At 37.6% G+C, this 16,545-nt stretch overlaps 3 protein-coding genes across 4 annotated transcripts; 2 read left to right on the top strand and 1 right to left on the bottom strand.

Annotated features, from left to right (window-relative positions):
* Positions 1-1,193: 1,193 nt before the first annotated feature.
* LOC119995594 (senescence associated gene 20-like) lies at positions 1,194-2,053 on the top strand. Its single transcript, XM_038842134.1, has one exon. It carries the CDS (start codon positions 1,418-1,420, stop codon positions 1,757-1,759), a length of 342 nt encoding a protein of 113 aa, XP_038698062.1. The 5' UTR covers positions 1,194-1,417; the 3' UTR covers positions 1,760-2,053.
* A 6,431-nt stretch (positions 2,054-8,484) lies between these two features.
* Positions 8,485-9,314, bottom strand: LOC120010533 (protein EARLY RESPONSIVE TO DEHYDRATION 15-like). Its single transcript, XM_038861337.1, has 2 exons — positions 8,986-9,314; positions 8,485-8,895 (listed from the first exon to the last, which is right to left on the bottom strand). Exons 1-2 carry the CDS (start codon positions 9,269-9,271, stop codon positions 8,729-8,731), a joined length of 453 nt encoding a protein of 150 aa, XP_038717265.1. The 5' UTR covers positions 9,272-9,314; the 3' UTR covers positions 8,485-8,728.
* Positions 9,315-12,869: 3,555 nt separating this feature from the next.
* LOC119997448 (pre-mRNA-splicing factor ATP-dependent RNA helicase DEAH1-like) lies at positions 12,870-16,521 on the top strand. 2 transcript variants are annotated; one of them, XM_038844479.1, is made up of 2 exons: positions 12,870-15,312; positions 15,517-16,521. In XM_038844479.1, exons 1-2 carry the CDS (start codon positions 13,119-13,121, stop codon positions 16,251-16,253), a joined length of 2,931 nt encoding a protein of 976 aa, XP_038700407.1. In that variant the 5' UTR covers positions 12,870-13,118; the 3' UTR covers positions 16,254-16,521. The 2 variants fall into 2 exon arrangements, with proteins under 2 accessions (XP_038700407.1, XP_038700417.1); XM_038844489.1 differs by having other exon boundaries at positions 12,870-15,635; positions 15,742-16,006.
* Positions 16,522-16,545: the final 24 nt, after the last annotated feature.

The following is a 16,545-nucleotide window of genomic DNA, read 5'->3' as shown; positions in this document are numbered from 1 at the left end:
TAATATTATATAAATTAAATTAAATCGTTAACGAACTACAAAATGTACTATTATTGTATTTAATTTTTAATAAATATTATATTACATTAATAATACTAATGAATTATTAATTCTTATAATAATTTATATTTATCCATTTATAATTATATATATTAAATTGTATTTATTCATTAATATATTTATATAATTCGTATTATATTACAATTTAAATATTAAATTAAAGTAATTATCAATTTTACCCAATAAATTATACTTATAAATTAATAATAATACAAATAAATATATTTTACTCAACCTAACTGCTAATAACAGTTAACAGTTTCACCAAACACCTCACAGTTTATTTCAGAGCTTTAAGCTCAACTTTTTCTTCACAGTTTAACAACTAGCGTTGAAAATCAACGCAACGTTTATCAAACAGTCACTTTATCTTGAACACACTGTGTTTATTCAGATTAAAAAAATATTTGATCGAGAGTTGGATTTGACACGACATTGAAACTATAGAGAATTGCTTTTCACTCTCGATTTGAAACTAAAACCACAGAAAATTGAAACTACAAAGAGTTGTTTTTCACTCCCGATTTGAAACTAAAACTACAAAGAACTGAAACTATAGAGAATTGCTTTCACTCTCGATACAATGAGGTTGACCAATTTTATATTTCAAAATATGAGTTTTTTTTTTCTTTAAATGCTGTTAAAAAATATGTTTCTCATTAAAATCAAACCTTGGACACACATATGTTTAACCTAATCTATTGTCAACCGAACCACCTCTCGTTGGTAACATGAAGTTTCTTTTTAAAATTTTACCTTCAATCAATTTATTATTCTATATAAATTTTTACAAAAATAAATTCATCAAAATTTTTTTGATATGAATGAAAAATATCAAGTTTCCTCACTTTGTCACAGTGTTTTAGACTTTCAGTGACACGTCAAATACTTTTATAATTATAACTCACCTCATGTTATCACAATTTCAAAACTCGACTAAAGCAGGAGGTCAAAACATAAAAAAACGCAGTCACAACACGCTGCCTGTCTACCCTTTCCACCTAAACACGTCAAATGACACGTCGGACAAAATTTTGATTCCCCTTTTACCCATATTTAATTTGTAAAATGACCGAACAATCCAGAAACCCGCGTAGCTTCTCTATATAAAGCCACGTCTCCCCTTTGCAAATCCCAATCGGTTTTTTGAAATACGATTTGGTTCCTCTCTTTTGTCGAACTTGCAGGTGTTATAGAACTGGCTGACAATCAGGAAATACTGGAACAGTCAAAGAACGAAGGGTTGGTGATAGCCCTTTATGAGGCCATAAGATCCCGAGACGTGCGAACGGTGCACCAGATCTTAGCCCCCGATTTGGAGTGGTGGTTTCACGGCCCCCCTACATACCAGTTCTTGATGCGCCTTCTCACTGGCTCCGGTACCACGTCGGATAAGCAAGAGGAATCATCCTTCGAGTTCGTCCCACTCTCGATTACCTCCTTCGGCTCCACTGTCCTCGCCGAGGGCTGCGACCGCGACGGCAAGATCTCTTGGATCCACGCCTGGACCGTCGCTGATGGGATAATTACCCAAGTCAGGGAGTACTTCAACACTTCTCTTACCGTTACTCGTTTTGGGAACTCTGATCCACGACCTTCGGTGGCGGAGATTGTTCCTTCGCATTGCCCCTCCGTCTGGGAGAGCACCCTGTCCAGTCGGGTCGGGAAGTCCGTGCCGGGTCTTGTCCTGGCCATTTAGGATATCTCTGATCCAGTACTGCTGCTGCCGCGATACCAGCTACTAAATAAAGCGGCAGCTGACGTGTCGGGTCTTGGTTGGTTGCGATGTGAACCCTAGGGCCTTGTTTGTGTTGGCTTTTAAAGTTTGTTTCGTTTTGTCTCGTTTGGTTTTTTACTTTTTTCTTTGTGTTTGAAAGTCTGTGTGTGGGCTGGGCCAAGATGGGGATGCTCTATTGGCCGAGGCCTCTTGTGATTATCATGTGGTACTCTTATTATGCAATAAAAATGGATGTGCGTGATTTTATGATGAATTTTATACCGTTTGATTCGCTTCCTCATTTTGTGATACTAGGTAAAAATCCTAATTGACGGTGTAGATTTTGCGACATCTATACTCAAAATATGGCGAGTACATTATTTACTGATGGGGTTTAGTCCGTAGCCAAACAGCCCTTAGAGTTATTGACCAAAACGTGATGAATTGATGGCCTGCCAATATCAACAGCCAGAAGTTTTCGCAATAATAAAATGGTGGACCAGACATCCAAGTAGTGGCATTTTTGTGATTATGAGTGCGATAGCCACGTTACGATACGATGAATGATCTCTAATGCAAAGCTAGTGGGGCCGGGACGTCCAAACAGAGAATGCACATACTTTTTTAATGGAGTATGTGTTGACAAAATAAGAGATTGGTCCCATGCATGCAAGTTGTTCAGATTGCGCCATGTACGACCTACCATCTACCTCACCAATTTGTCTTTTAAGTCGTAATAATAATATTATTATTATTAGGTATTAGTTTGATTAGTTGTAGTGGTAAAAAGTGTGTATATCACTCTGGTGATTAGGGTTCGAATATCTCCTCTCCGTTTAAAACAAAAAAGAGTTGAGTTGAACCATTGAATAGTGTCGAAATGGCTGGAATATTAAAATTTAAATTCAACTATCGACATTAACTCCTCTAATTTGTCAAGTTATTTGGAGAGAATTAATATCGTTTTTGCACACCGAAAGATAGTCAGTGTTTCAATTTACACACCGTTGTTTAAAATATTTTAATTTGATCATCCAATAATAAAATTGTTTTAAGGGTAGATTTTCCCACTTTGGGGCAATCAACGTGCCACATGTGTAGTTTGATTGTCTCAAAGTGAGAAAATTTGTCCGAGAGACCAAGTTGAAACAATTTTATCATTAGGTGACCAAATTGAAATATTTTAAACAATGATGTGCAAATTGAAAAACTGATTATCTTTCGATGTGCAAAAGTGATATTAACCTTTATTTGGAGAGAATTAATGAGACAATATGAGTTTTACATGAGTAAAAAAATTCATGATTTACTTACCATGAAAAAATCGTAATATGAAAATGTAACTGTAAATAGGTGTTGGACCAAGTTGATGCCCTCCAAAGAACTTATATATATATATACACACACACGCAAGTATTTGATTCGCATAAATTCCTTATACACCTTATCAAAAAAATTTTCCTTTTTTCAATGTGTTGATAATTTGAGGCACCTCCCAGAAGAAGAAGAAGAAGGGAAAATAAAAACGTCACCAACCAATAATGACACCAAAAAATTTGGCTATTAATCGCATTCAAGTGCATGTCATAATCAGGAAAAGTTGTAATTGTTGAAAGGTTGCAACATTGACAGAATATGCTTGCTATTTTTTGGATCAAATTATTATTCGTACCTCTAGATTAATTGTTTATATATATATATATATATATATATATTTTTTGTATATTATGCCGCCGGATTTTATTTTTAATGAAAAATAATCAACTTATGATTTAAATTAATACGTACGTCTTCTCTTAGCTAAACTTAGTAGTTATCACCCTGAGTCATTAGTTGGAGTGATAAGAATGATGTGTATCACTTTGGTAATCAGGGTTCGAATCCCCTCCCCCATTTAAAAAAAAAAATTAGTAGTTATCACACATTTCCAAGATCAATCACAGCTTCTTCACATTATTTGGGAAATTCATTAATAACTTGGTGTCCTTATCATCTGCTTGTTAACTTGATAAGCTATGAAATATATAATAAATATATTTAATTAAAATCATGGATAACCTTCTTGTATATATCTAATGTATTGTTATGTTAACAAGTTTGTAAGAAAGATGGGGTTAATTTGATTAAATTAATATGTGGAATGGGCAGATAGAATCTAAGAACATTACGCAAGGCACAAGTTGATAATGTTTATTCTTACATTAGGAATCAAAGATTTTATTTTCTTAAAAAATGTGATTATATATATATGTGTGTGTGTGTGTATATCGAATGTGTCTTTGTGAATGTATAACTTGCAACCCATTGGATATATACTAGATTCCATCTTATCAGTTAATTTCGATCGTGTTATTCCAAATTCCAATTATTGGGTGCTTTTTCCTTTTCTTTTTTTTTCTTTTTAAATATCCGAGGGAACCCCCAACTTAACGTCCCACTTTTTGACAGTTGGATCAGATCCAAACCTCGGGTCACTAATCCACTCTGGTGTTATTCCAAATTCCAATTATTGTGTTAGGTACTCTTTATGATTTCTGTATAACGGAGAGAAACTATGGGTAAATACCTGCACTGTATGTTCACAAGTCCACAGCTAAATGCAAACTCGTTTCTACCTCTTCTTGACACAGCGGACATCTAGCATCTATAACACTCGACGTTTATATATATTGGAATAAGATGGTAAAGCATTACTAAGAACTCGCCATATAAAAACCTGGGTAGATATACATGACATTTTATAGACCAAACTGAATACCACAGCAAACTCTTATCTCCCCTTGTTGATGAATTGAAGAAGGCCCCAGTTCCTTAATAAATGATCGAGCTCTATATATGATAATCACTTTTCACCGAGTACATTCCATTCTTTGTGTCATCCCAGCTAAGAAGATCCCGACTACCGTTAGAATCCCACATCGTAAGATGTGACGATGTAATATCCATTAATAAGGGTCAACCCACCCCTTACTTGTACTCTAGTCATTTTTCTTAGTTTGGTGAGTTGAGCTTAGTCTACTTGCTAGGCTCGAGAGATCGAAACAAAGTCGTGCCATCCCAGCTAAGAAGATCCGGAAAGCTAGAATCCCCCATCGTAAGATGTGACGATGTAATATCCATTAATATAGACAAGCCCACCCCTTATTTGTCATCTAGGCATTTTTCCTAGTTTGGTGAGTTGGGCTTAGTCTACTTGTTAGGTTTGAGAAAAACAAAACCGTGCGAGTCTGATGTATCCATGAAAACTGGACAACCCAAAGCGTAGATGAAAGAAGTCGCCACCAATTATATAGACCAAAACAAAAGCGCAACCCGAACCCAACAACCACAAAGAAAACAAGCAAAAAGAAGTATCAAAACAACAAAAGCACCCATGAAACCCTTAACATGCTCTTAGCATAAATCAACAAGATGTAACATGCTATAAGTAGGATACAATTATTAAGGAAACCCTAATTTAGACATGTGAAAAATAAAATAATGGTCAATAAGAATAACATGCCTAATAACAAATGAAACATGAGAAAAGCATATGATCAAACCCTCCACTAGGTTATAAGGCTATATTTTTCCAAGAATACACTTTGTTTTTTTTTTTTGACAATGCATGCCCTGATGACAATAAGTTTGATTATTGGGAAGGTTTAGTCTCTTTTTGTATTTGGGTAGTCTAACAACGTCTCCTTGATCTTGATAGATAAACCAAATAGAGTGACGACATTTTGTTGATTTTCCAAATTTTCTTCCAATAGCAAAATAGCTCTAGGAAAGACAGACTCTAAGATGATGAGTATTTTCCTTTCGTTTCATTTCTTAAAGTTCACCGGGTATGAGATAAAACAAAAAGTTTTACTTGTTCTAGGTAAAGTAGTAAACCATAAACCCTATAACATTTAGAGAAAAGTTTCTCAAGAGTGCATAAGAGATTGGAAAGTCTCATCTAATTCCGGAGTGTTTTTTATACTAAGCCGAAATGGGATTTTTTTATAGCACTCCGAGGGTTGAAAATCAAACAGTTTTCGATATCGATTTCTTATAGATCTGAGTGTCAACACAACAATCATTTGGGATAGGAGTGTTGGAATCATTTCAACTTATTTCATAGACATAGATCATTGGATGCATTAGATGTATAGCTGTCACGTCCAATGCATTGAGGGTTCTATCTGTTTAGATCTATGGAATCATGGGGAATGATTCCAGTCCCCCTATCCCTATGCAACATGTAAATGCGTCGACATAGGTACCTCCTACGTTGTCTCATGAGGATGTGTGCGCGACATGCAACACGTGGAATTTGAGCATTCGAGCGTTGGATGTCATATTTGGGCCCATAATACCACTTTTCGATGGATTTCAGCCCAACGAACAGAACCCAAAAGTTAGTATGGGCCTAACTTCCATTTTGCATCCAAGGTCAGTTAGGCCCTCAAAATTGACATGGTACTACACTACTACTACTTTACTTGAATCGAATTTGTTTGATAGTCAGTCCATCATCTGCATCGATTGTTACATGACTGAAACACGTCAGCACCCATAGTGGAGTAGAGTGGAGTGAAACAAGGTCATACTAGACAGGGTATGTCACAACAGAACAAGTCATCTGAGTTGTGAAAAAGTGGGGCAAGTCTACAACCACTTGACCAATTCAAGCATTGAGTTTTGTGAGTCAAGGTGGTACGACAAATACAAAAACGATTCAGATGGTTAATTTAGTTGTTTGAACCTGTTAGTACATACACATAGGTAGGGGTGGAACCATCCTCTTGAGCATATGGAGTCGGGTTTCTATAGGAAGTGGAAAGAAAGATATAATAAAAAAATATTAGCAGGGTTGTTGCCCCCATAAATTTTTTTTGAGTTATTTATTAATTATGTCTTCAAAAATATAAAAAACAACATTAAAAATTAAAGTAATATAGGATAGAGATAAATAATAATTAAAAATTGACGTTCTTCGTAGTCGTAGGTGCAACACGGCAAAACCAAATTGCTCCAGTGTTCATGAGTCATTTATGCTCTTGGCCTTACAAGTTCCTATAGCCTATTCAGACTCCTCCAGTCTTCACTATTTACAAACACAACTAAAGAATCAAAGCCCAAAGAATAAGTAATAAGTTTTTATTTTTGGGTCTTTAAAATATATCACTTTCAAAACTCTTGGACATCTAAATCCACTCCAAAAAATTTTATCCCTCATAAGTTCATTTTTATTTTTTTTATACTCACTTAAATCATTTAAATTTTATCTAATTCTTTTTTTGTCATTTTTTCAAAGAGATTTAAATCTAATATGATTTCTCTCTCTTGTTACTTTCTCTCTATGCTACATCTCTCTCATCTCACTATATCTTCTCTCTACTGCATCTCTCTCATCACTGCATCTTTTTCTCTCATACTACATCTCTCTCTCTCTTATTACTACATTCTCATCTCTTTTTTTGATGGTTGTTTTCGTCCAGGTATGACTAGGTATTGTGCGTCTCTATGAAGTGAGTTCAACGATGGTGGTGGTGTGGCGAACCGCGGTCGGAATCGACCGAATTTGAAGTTTTTTCAAAACAGTAACATTAGTCGACCAATGTTACCGTTTTAAAATTGACATATCCGGTGGTCGTTTTGAACCGTATATGGTTGGACATTGTGCACTTCAATAAGGGGAGTCCAAAGGTGATGGTGGAATGGCGAACCACCGTCGGAATCTACCAGATGTAAATTTTTTTCCCAAATGGTAACATTAACCGACAAATGTCACTATTTTGAAACAGTAACATTGGCCGACCAATGTTATTGTTTTTAAACAGCCATATCTGGTGGTTGTTTTGGGTCGTATTTGGCTGGGCATTGTGCATCTCAGTAGAGGGAGTCTAACGGTAATGGTGGTGTAGCCAACCATCGTCGAAATAGGCCAGATTTGAGATTTTTGTCTTGTGGTGGTCATGACTTTCCAATCATTTTCCAACCAAATGGACGGCCGTTGGTGGTGGTGGAAGGTCGGAGTATATACGTGTTGATGGGAGCGTCAATTTAGGTTGGATACCAGCAGACAACAATAAGGAGAGAGGAGGGAGAAAGAGAAGAGAAGTGTAGCAATTGTGGAAGGTAGAAGACAATGGTAAAAAAGTAATTAACATATTAATTGTACCTTAAAGGGATAAAGTTTTTTGGACTGGACCTAAGTGTTAAAAAGTTTTACAAGTAGTACCGGCTTGGAATTTTCTTTTAATTATAATTTATAAGACAAAACCCATTTATTGATAAGTTATGGGTCTATTAACAATTTACAAGATTAAACCCATTTGTTTTTGGCCAAATAAAATATTTGAATACATAAAATATTAGTATTAGTGGGTCAAAAATCAAATTTAGTATTTATCAATAATAAAATATTAAATAGTAATATTGATAATTGCAATGATTATTTAGTAAAATAATCAATCATTATCATAGAGATAGCACTAATTTAAGATTGAAATGCGCCTCTTCATCAGTGCATTTCATGTTTTACACTAAATACCCAGTGGCACATTATGTCATATTACTGTAGAAAAAAACTCCAAAGAGAGGGTGAACTAGTAGTACTACTGACTCCCTTTCTTCTCACAGACTAATAGACTAGACTAGGTGCACCTCTCTGTCTTCCTAGGTTGCTATGAAAATTATTACTTGGCATCCTTCTCTAATTTCCCATTGTAACCATTTACTACATATAATCTACCACTAAAAATCATCCAAAAAATACAACAATAGTTTATCTTTCTTACTCTTCTTTGATTTACTTGAATAATAAAGCAAACATTAGACATGAACACAACTCAAGTACAGTAATGGAAATAAGATAAAAGTCAGTTCTAACTTGTATGTACATAAACACTTCCATCTCTGAGCCTCGTGCTCGACCTCGAACTCGAATTCGAACGAACTCAGCCGGATAAAGAAATCTCTCATTCACCTGGGCTGCTGGATCATCCTTGGGCTAACCACCTTCATGTTCACGATCTTCGGTGCCTTCTCTGCAAACCTCGGAACCTCCGCCACGATCCGTCCCTTCCGCCACTTCTCCGATCCGATCTTCACCAGATCCCGCCGCAGATCCTCCTTCTCCTCTACTTTCTCTGCCCAAAAACAAAAACCGATTCAACGATTCGACTCAGTGGAATATATATACAGCCAATCATTCAATCTCCATTATTCATTATACTTACCATTCTTGACGATCTCCTCGTAGTCGAGGTCCTCGAGGAGAGAGTCGAGATCCAGAAGGGCAGGATCGAAAATATCATGGAAGGAGGAGTCGGATTGGGGATCGAGGTAGCGCTCCTGCAGCCAGTAGTCGCGGAACCAAGGGGAGGACTGTACAAGGGCCCACCACTGGTCCGAGAAGTCCTCCACCGTCCGATACGCTAGCGGCACGAACATCGGAGCGTTAGGATTCAACGTTGATGATGGTGCTGATGACCTTTGAGACACGACGCCCATTGTTACTATCATAGAGGTTTTTGGGTTGCGGATGATAAGGATGAGGGGGAGTAGTCGATATATAATTGGATATTATACTAAATGGCATTAACTATCCTTTTATTTACGAAATTGCCACTAGATTTTTTAAATTTCCTTATAGAATCTATGGGCTTTTTTTTTATCTTAAAATTTGTAATTAACCTTCAATTTTCTCTTCACTACTTATTTTCCATTGTTATTTGAGAAATCGAAAATAATTTAATGTTTTCAAAATCTGTTGATAGTACCAAAGTAACCTCGACCAAGATCTTGACACGTGGAGTGTAAGCCAAGCTCTCATCAGTCCAGAAGTCTCTTCGACCACCGATCAAGGTAGAGCCGATGACGCCAACCAAGTAGAAGACATGTAAGGAGTTCATATAAGACACGATAATCGGGGAGAGAGCATCTCAGTAAGACTAAGACGCCCCGTTGGTGCAATACCGAGCATCACTCCTAGGTAGCTTATAGTGTCCAAACACATCAAGAAAATCAAAGAGTTCCAACTCCATTTAGGAAAAAATAGGATATGATTCACATTCCTGTAAATTAACCTAAGATATCCTACCAAAACTATAATTAATCTAACTCATAAAAAAGGAGAATCTCATTACAGGTAAACATGTAAATGATTCTACATTATTGCACTTTCCTTGCTAGTAGAGAGAGCGCCGAACACTCTCAATTGATAGCTTAATGACTTGAACTTGAATGTTAAAGAGGTCATCCCGAGTACACCCTCACAGTCTCCCTTAACTTATTTATTCTCGTGTGCGGGTCTACTCAGCAATACCAAAGACATCAACTAATATTTGCCCTACCACCGATATATCATCAAGACCGAAGACACTTTTAACGTCATCACCTCTAATTTTTCTTTATTTATTGACATGGTTTTCGAATTTTCTTTCTTTTCTAAAATTGGTTTTTTAAATTAGAAGAAAAAATGAAAAAGAAAACAAAGAAAAACCATTAGCATTGCACCTCGTTTTAGAGCGAGTAGTGGTAACTGGTAAGGCCTAAACGGCATAGACACGTGACGGTCGTTGATTATTTTTTGTTCTTATCAGTTACTGTCATATCTTGTCCGTAACACGTCATTGTCCTAATCCATTTTTACAGGCACATGCATTGTATCAGCAAAGAATATATTAATCATTAAGAGAATAAGAGCACACGGATTGGTCCAATTTGAGGTTTATTTACCAATCTAAAAATTCTGTGAAACTTCAAATCTTTCTTAACCCTTTTTTTTAACAAATTCGGCCCAGTTTCTTTGATGGGCCCATGAACATGGACCCATAGAGGCCCAAGAAAATGGCCTTCTATTTGCATCTCTCCCTCTCTCTCTCTCTCTAAAAAGCATTTTGGTTTCCAATTCTCTCTTTTCTTTCAGTTTATCTAATCAAGGAAGCAAAACTTGAAACAGAGGAAATTGAAAATGGGGCTCAGAGAAGCAAGAAGACTAGCAGAAACAGTGCAGGTGATAGGTAACAGAACAATTGTATGCCAAGACAAAAGCAATATGTGGTCACTGAGTTTATGGCATTCCTCCTCAAACCCTCTTCAGGCAGCCATTCCTCTTCTTCTTGTCCAGGTCTCCTTGTTCTCCACCGTCTCCAAGCTTATTGAGTTTTGCCTCAAGCCTCTTGGCCTTGGGCAGACCATCATTGTCTCCCAGATTTTTGTATGCAACGCTCTCTCGCCTTGTTGTTCAATTATATATATATATATATATATATAGAGATCATTTGAATTATAGCCGTGAATGCGTATTTTTGCATCCGGGTACTGTGCGGGCATTCCTACTCTTCCCTCGGGGATTATCAGGATAATACCCCGTCTCCTCCATTGCTAGAACCCATAAACTAGTTTATTTAGTTTGGGAGAGTGAATTATCGATTTCACAGTCATGTCATTTTGATGTTAGCATTGATTCGTATGATCTTGCTAACAATTACCTGAATTTCTAACAGGGTGGTATGGTATTTGGTCCATCAATGCTAGGACATCAAAAGACAATATCCAGTACCTTGTTTCCGATGAGAGGTACTATGGTGATCAAAACATTTGCGTCGTTAGGCATCATATTCTTCATCTTCTCAATAGGTGTTAAGATGGAACCTGTAAAACGCTCTTGCACGGACAACCACAAGCTTTGGTAGTTGGCCTTCCAGTCTTCTTCTTCTTCACACTAATACTACCAGTTGCACTAGCTATCATATTAAAAAATAGCATCCCTACGCAACCTAGCTTCGCAGATTCCATATTCCTAATAGCCGGATCGCAGTGCTTCACTAGTTTACCAGTTGTTGCATTCCTTCTGAGTTCTGACTGAACTCAAGCTCATCAACACTGAAATTGGCCGACTTGCGCGCTTACGGTCGCCTCAATCTACTATGACATACTTGGGATCTTGCATGTGTTCTTGTTTTCATAGTTAGACCACTCATCTCAAGGTTCATACACCAACTTCCAATAGAGAAACCAATAGATGAAGCTTACATCGTCAACATCTTCATTTTGGTTCTTACAATTACATTTGTCGGTGAGTTCATAGGGCAATATTATTTTGTGTTTGAACCATTGGTTTTGGGGATGATTGTGCCTGATGGTTCTCCATTAGGAACTGCGCGCTTTGACAATGAAGTTGGATACTTGTGTTTCTGGGTTGCTTTACCCAACTTACCTAGCAGTGAGTGGACTCCACACCAATGTTTTCGGCATCAAATTGTGTACGTGAATTTCATTTCTCTGTGTAGAAACAAGGAGATGCAATTTACACAATTTGTTGAGCCACAATTTTTACTTCTTACGCAACCAAGAGAGCTACTGAAACAATTAAAAGACCGAACTGTTAATTCAAAATAACTAAATATAAACACAAATCCAAATAAAATAATAAATCACTGAAATGGATTTCTCCTCATCAGTACCGTAGGAGTCAACTTCTTACACACAAAAATTTGTCAAGGTTTTGGGTGTGTGACGGGTCTTGTCACTGAACTTTCTCCCACGTCACTTTGAACCGATGTGCGTCTCATTTGTGTGTTTCCCCTCCCTGCTTCCACTCACCCATACAAAACAAGTGGTTGTTTGGGACATGCCTTGAGTAGTAATTGGAGGACATTATTTTCACTCTTTTTGATCTACTGATTCACTATTTATACATTAAACTATAAATTAAAAATATATTCAATAAACCATATATATATATATTGAAAACATCACTACTAATCAGGGTCCGTTTTAGACTTTAGTCTTTTAGAGAAAGAGAGGCAGAGGAAAGTTTTAGTGAGGGATGCAGCATTACTCAAATACTAATTTGATTATACAATTCTACTCCCATATATATAAATTAGGAATGCAGCATTACTCAAATACTAGTATGATTACAATTCTACTTACCGGGTTGGACAAATTCGATTATGTGAACTGGACATAATTTTGTCACCCCAAACTTTTAGGTCACAAAATTAGGGATGAAACATTGCTCAAATACTAATTTCATTACAATTCTACTACGATATATGTATATAAATTAGGGATGCAACATTACTCAAATACTAATTTGATTACAATTACCATTCCTATTCTCATTCCCATTCCTATTCCCATTATAATTTGATTACAATTCTACTATTATATATATTGAAAACATCACTGCTAATCAGGGTACGTTTTAGACTTTAGTCTTGTAGAGAAAGAGAGGCGCCGGAGACCACAGTGAAAGATTCGGAGATACTCCTACCTGCGGAAGCAGAACGCCGGAAACAGTCGTTTTCTCTTCTTCATCTGCCGCTACCCGCCAGAGCACAGACTCGAGTTTCACTTTAAGATGGTTAGTGAAAGTGATTTAAAGACATGGGTGTCTGACAAATTGTTTTCATTGTTGGGATATTCTCAGTCTGCAGTGGTTCAGTATATTGTTGCAATGACTAAGCAAGCAACAACTCCTATGGATGTGCTGGGAAAGCTCCTGGAAGAATATGGGTTTCCATCGACAAGCGAAACTCGTTCCTTTTCCGAGGAACTTTTTGCCAGAGTTCCCCGAAAATCCTCTGCTGTAAATATTTATAAGGAACAAGAAAAGGAAGCTGCTATTTTAGCTAGGAAGCAGAAGACATATGCACTGATAGACGCAGATGGTGGAGACGACACTGTTCATGCTGGTCTAGGTCAGAATTCTTCTGGTTCGGCTGCTTCTCTGCCCATTAGAGAAGACACACAAAAGAAACGTTTCAGGAAGAAAATCGAAACTCAAGACAAAGAAGATGATGAGGAAGCCAAAGTAGAGAGACAAGTTAAGAGAAGACGGACTTATGAAGATGATAGTTCAGAGTCAGAAGAAGAGAAGAGATTGCAAGACCAAAGGGAGAGGGAACAACTAGAGCGGAATATAAGAGAACGTGATGCTGCAGCAACAAGGAAGTTGACCGAGTCAAAAAAATTATCCAGGAAGGAGGAAGATGAGGCGGCAATACGAAGATCGGATACCATTGATGCTTTAAGGAAGGTGTCGAGACAAGAATACTTGAAAAAAAGGGAGCATAAGAAATTGGAAGAACTCAGAGATGATATAGAAGATGAACAATATTTGTTTGAGGGTGTTAAGCTCGCTGAATCAGAGTATCGTGCATTAAGATACAAGAAAGAGATATACGAGCTTGTAAAGAAGAGGTCAGAAGAAGAGGATGATAATACGGGTGAGTACAGGATGCCTGAAGCCTACGATCAGGATGGTGGTGTTAATCAAGAAAAGAGGTTTGCTGTGGCCATGCAACGTTACAGAGATCCTAGTGCTTTTGCAGAACAAGAGGCTTGGGAAGAGCATCAAATCAGAAAGGCTACACTGAAGTTTGGTTCAAAAAATACGAGGAAGGAAATCTCGGATAACTATGAGTTTGTGTTCGACAACCAGATAGATTTTATCAAGGTATCCGTGATGGATGGAGATGAGGTGCCAAAAGAATCAGTTGAGAATTTTAGGACAAAATCAGCAGCTTTGGAGAAGCATCAAGAGGAGAGAAAAATGTTACCTATATATGCTTATCGGGATGAGCTTCTCCAAGCAGTTAATGAACATCAGGTTCTCATCATTGTTGGGGAAACGGGTTCTGGGAAAACCACACAGATACCACAGTATCTTCATGAAGCTGGTTATACAAAGCGTGGAAAGGTTGGTTGTACCCAGCCACGGAGAGTTGCTGCTATGAGTGTTGCTGCCCGAGTGTCTCAAGAGATGGGTGTCAAACTTGGCCATGAGGTTGGTTACTCCATTCGATTTGAAGATTGCACGTCAGAGAAGACAGTGTTGAAATATATGACAGATGGTATGTTGTTGCGTGAATTTCTCGGCGAGCCAGATTTGGCAAGTTACAGTGTGGTGATGGTCGACGAGGCACACGAAAGAACTTTGTCGACTGACATTCTATTTGGATTGGTGAAGGATATAGCTCGATTTCGGCCTGATCTAAAGTTGCTAATCTCAAGTGCCACACTTGATGCGGAGAAGTTTAGCAATTATTTTGATTCTGCGCCGATTTTCAAAATTCCAGGGAGGCGATTTCCGGTAGAGATACATTATACCAAGGCACCTGAAGCTGATTACTTGGATGCGGCCATTGTTACTGTTCTCCAAATACACGTTACCCATGAACCTGGAGATATTTTGGTCTTTTTCACAGGTCAGGACGAAATCGAGACAGCGGAAGAAATTTTGAAGCAGAGGACAAGAGGGCTGGGGACAAAAATTGCTGAACTTATTATCTGCCCTATCTATGCCAACTTACCAACTGAACTTCAAGCCAAAATATTCGAACCTACTCCCGAAGGGGCACGCAAGGTTGTTCTTGCAACAAATATTGCAGAAACCTCATTAACAATTGATGGGATCAAGTATGTAATTGATCCAGGTTTCTGCAAGATGAAATCTTATAACCCAAGGACTGGGATGGAATCTTTGCTGGTCACTCCTATCTCCAAGGCTTCAGCCAATCAACGTGCTGGTCGGTCTGGACGAACAGGTCCAGGTAAGTGTTTCCGTTTGTATACTGCTTACACTTACCATCACGATATGGATGAGAATACGGTACCAGAAATACAACGAACTAATCTTGCCAATGTTGTCCTAACTCTCAAGAGTCTTGGTATTCTTAACTTGCTAAACTTCGACTTCATGGATCCACCACCTTCTGAAACACTACTGAAAGCATTGGAAATGCTTTTTGCATTAGGTGCCTTGAATAAGCTTGGCGAACTGACAAAACTGGGTAGACGAATGGCGGAATTCCCTCTTGATCCCATGTTGTCTAAAATGATAGTCGCTTCTGACAAGTATAAATGCTCAGATGAGGTAATTTCTATTGCTGCTATGCTTTCTATAGGGAATTCAATCTTCCATCGTCCAAAGGATAAACAAGTTCATGCTGACAATGCGCGCTTGAACTTTCACACGACAGGGAATGTTAACGTTGGTGATCATATTGCTTTGCTCAAGGTCTACAATTCTTGGAAGGAAACTAATTACTCGACGCAATGGTGTTATGAAAATTATATTCAGGTTAGGAGTATGAAGCGTGCCAGAGATATAAGAGACCAATTGGAGGGACTCTTGGAGAGGGTTGAAATTAAATTATCATCCAACACAAATGATTTAGAGGCTATAAAAAAGTCTATAACATCTGGATTTTTCCTTCATTCTGCAAGGCTTCAAAAGAATGGATCTTATCGAACGGTGAAGCATCCGCAGACCGTTCACATACATCCAAGTTCGGGTTTGGCTCAAGTACTACCGAGGCCGAGATGGGTTGTATACCACGAATTGGTTCTTACAACCAAGGAATACATGAGGCAGGTGACTGAATTGAAACCGGAGTGGCTGCTGGAAATAGCACCTCATTATTACCAGATGAAGGACGTTGAAGACACAGGATCAAGGAGAATGCCACGAGGAGAGGGACGTGCATCGTAGGAATTGTTTGCACCTCGATTGTTGATACTTTTGTGGAGATAAAAGAGAATTGTATATGCCTTGGAAGATTGTGTTGGTTATTCGGAAAAGTTATTTTGTGACGGTTCAAGTAGTTCGTAAAGACAATTTTGTAGTTCGTAGCTTGTGTTTTTGTGTTTTTCTTTTTTAGTCTTCTTGGTTGTAATCCATCTTTATAATGACTCAAATGCCTATGGACCTCATATTCTCTTTCCCGTTCTGAGTTAATGAATATATTAGTTCGTAAATACAATTTTGTTGGTTTAGTGTGTCT

The sequence above is a fragment of the Tripterygium wilfordii genome, chromosome 1 (genome assembly GCF_013401445.1).
Source record: "Tripterygium wilfordii isolate XIE 37 chromosome 1, ASM1340144v1, whole genome shotgun sequence".
Classification (NCBI taxonomy): domain Eukaryota; kingdom Viridiplantae; phylum Streptophyta; class Magnoliopsida; order Celastrales; family Celastraceae; genus Tripterygium; species Tripterygium wilfordii.
Note: the sequence above shows the minus strand (reverse complement) of the source record. Positions and strands in the feature narration are given on the sequence as shown.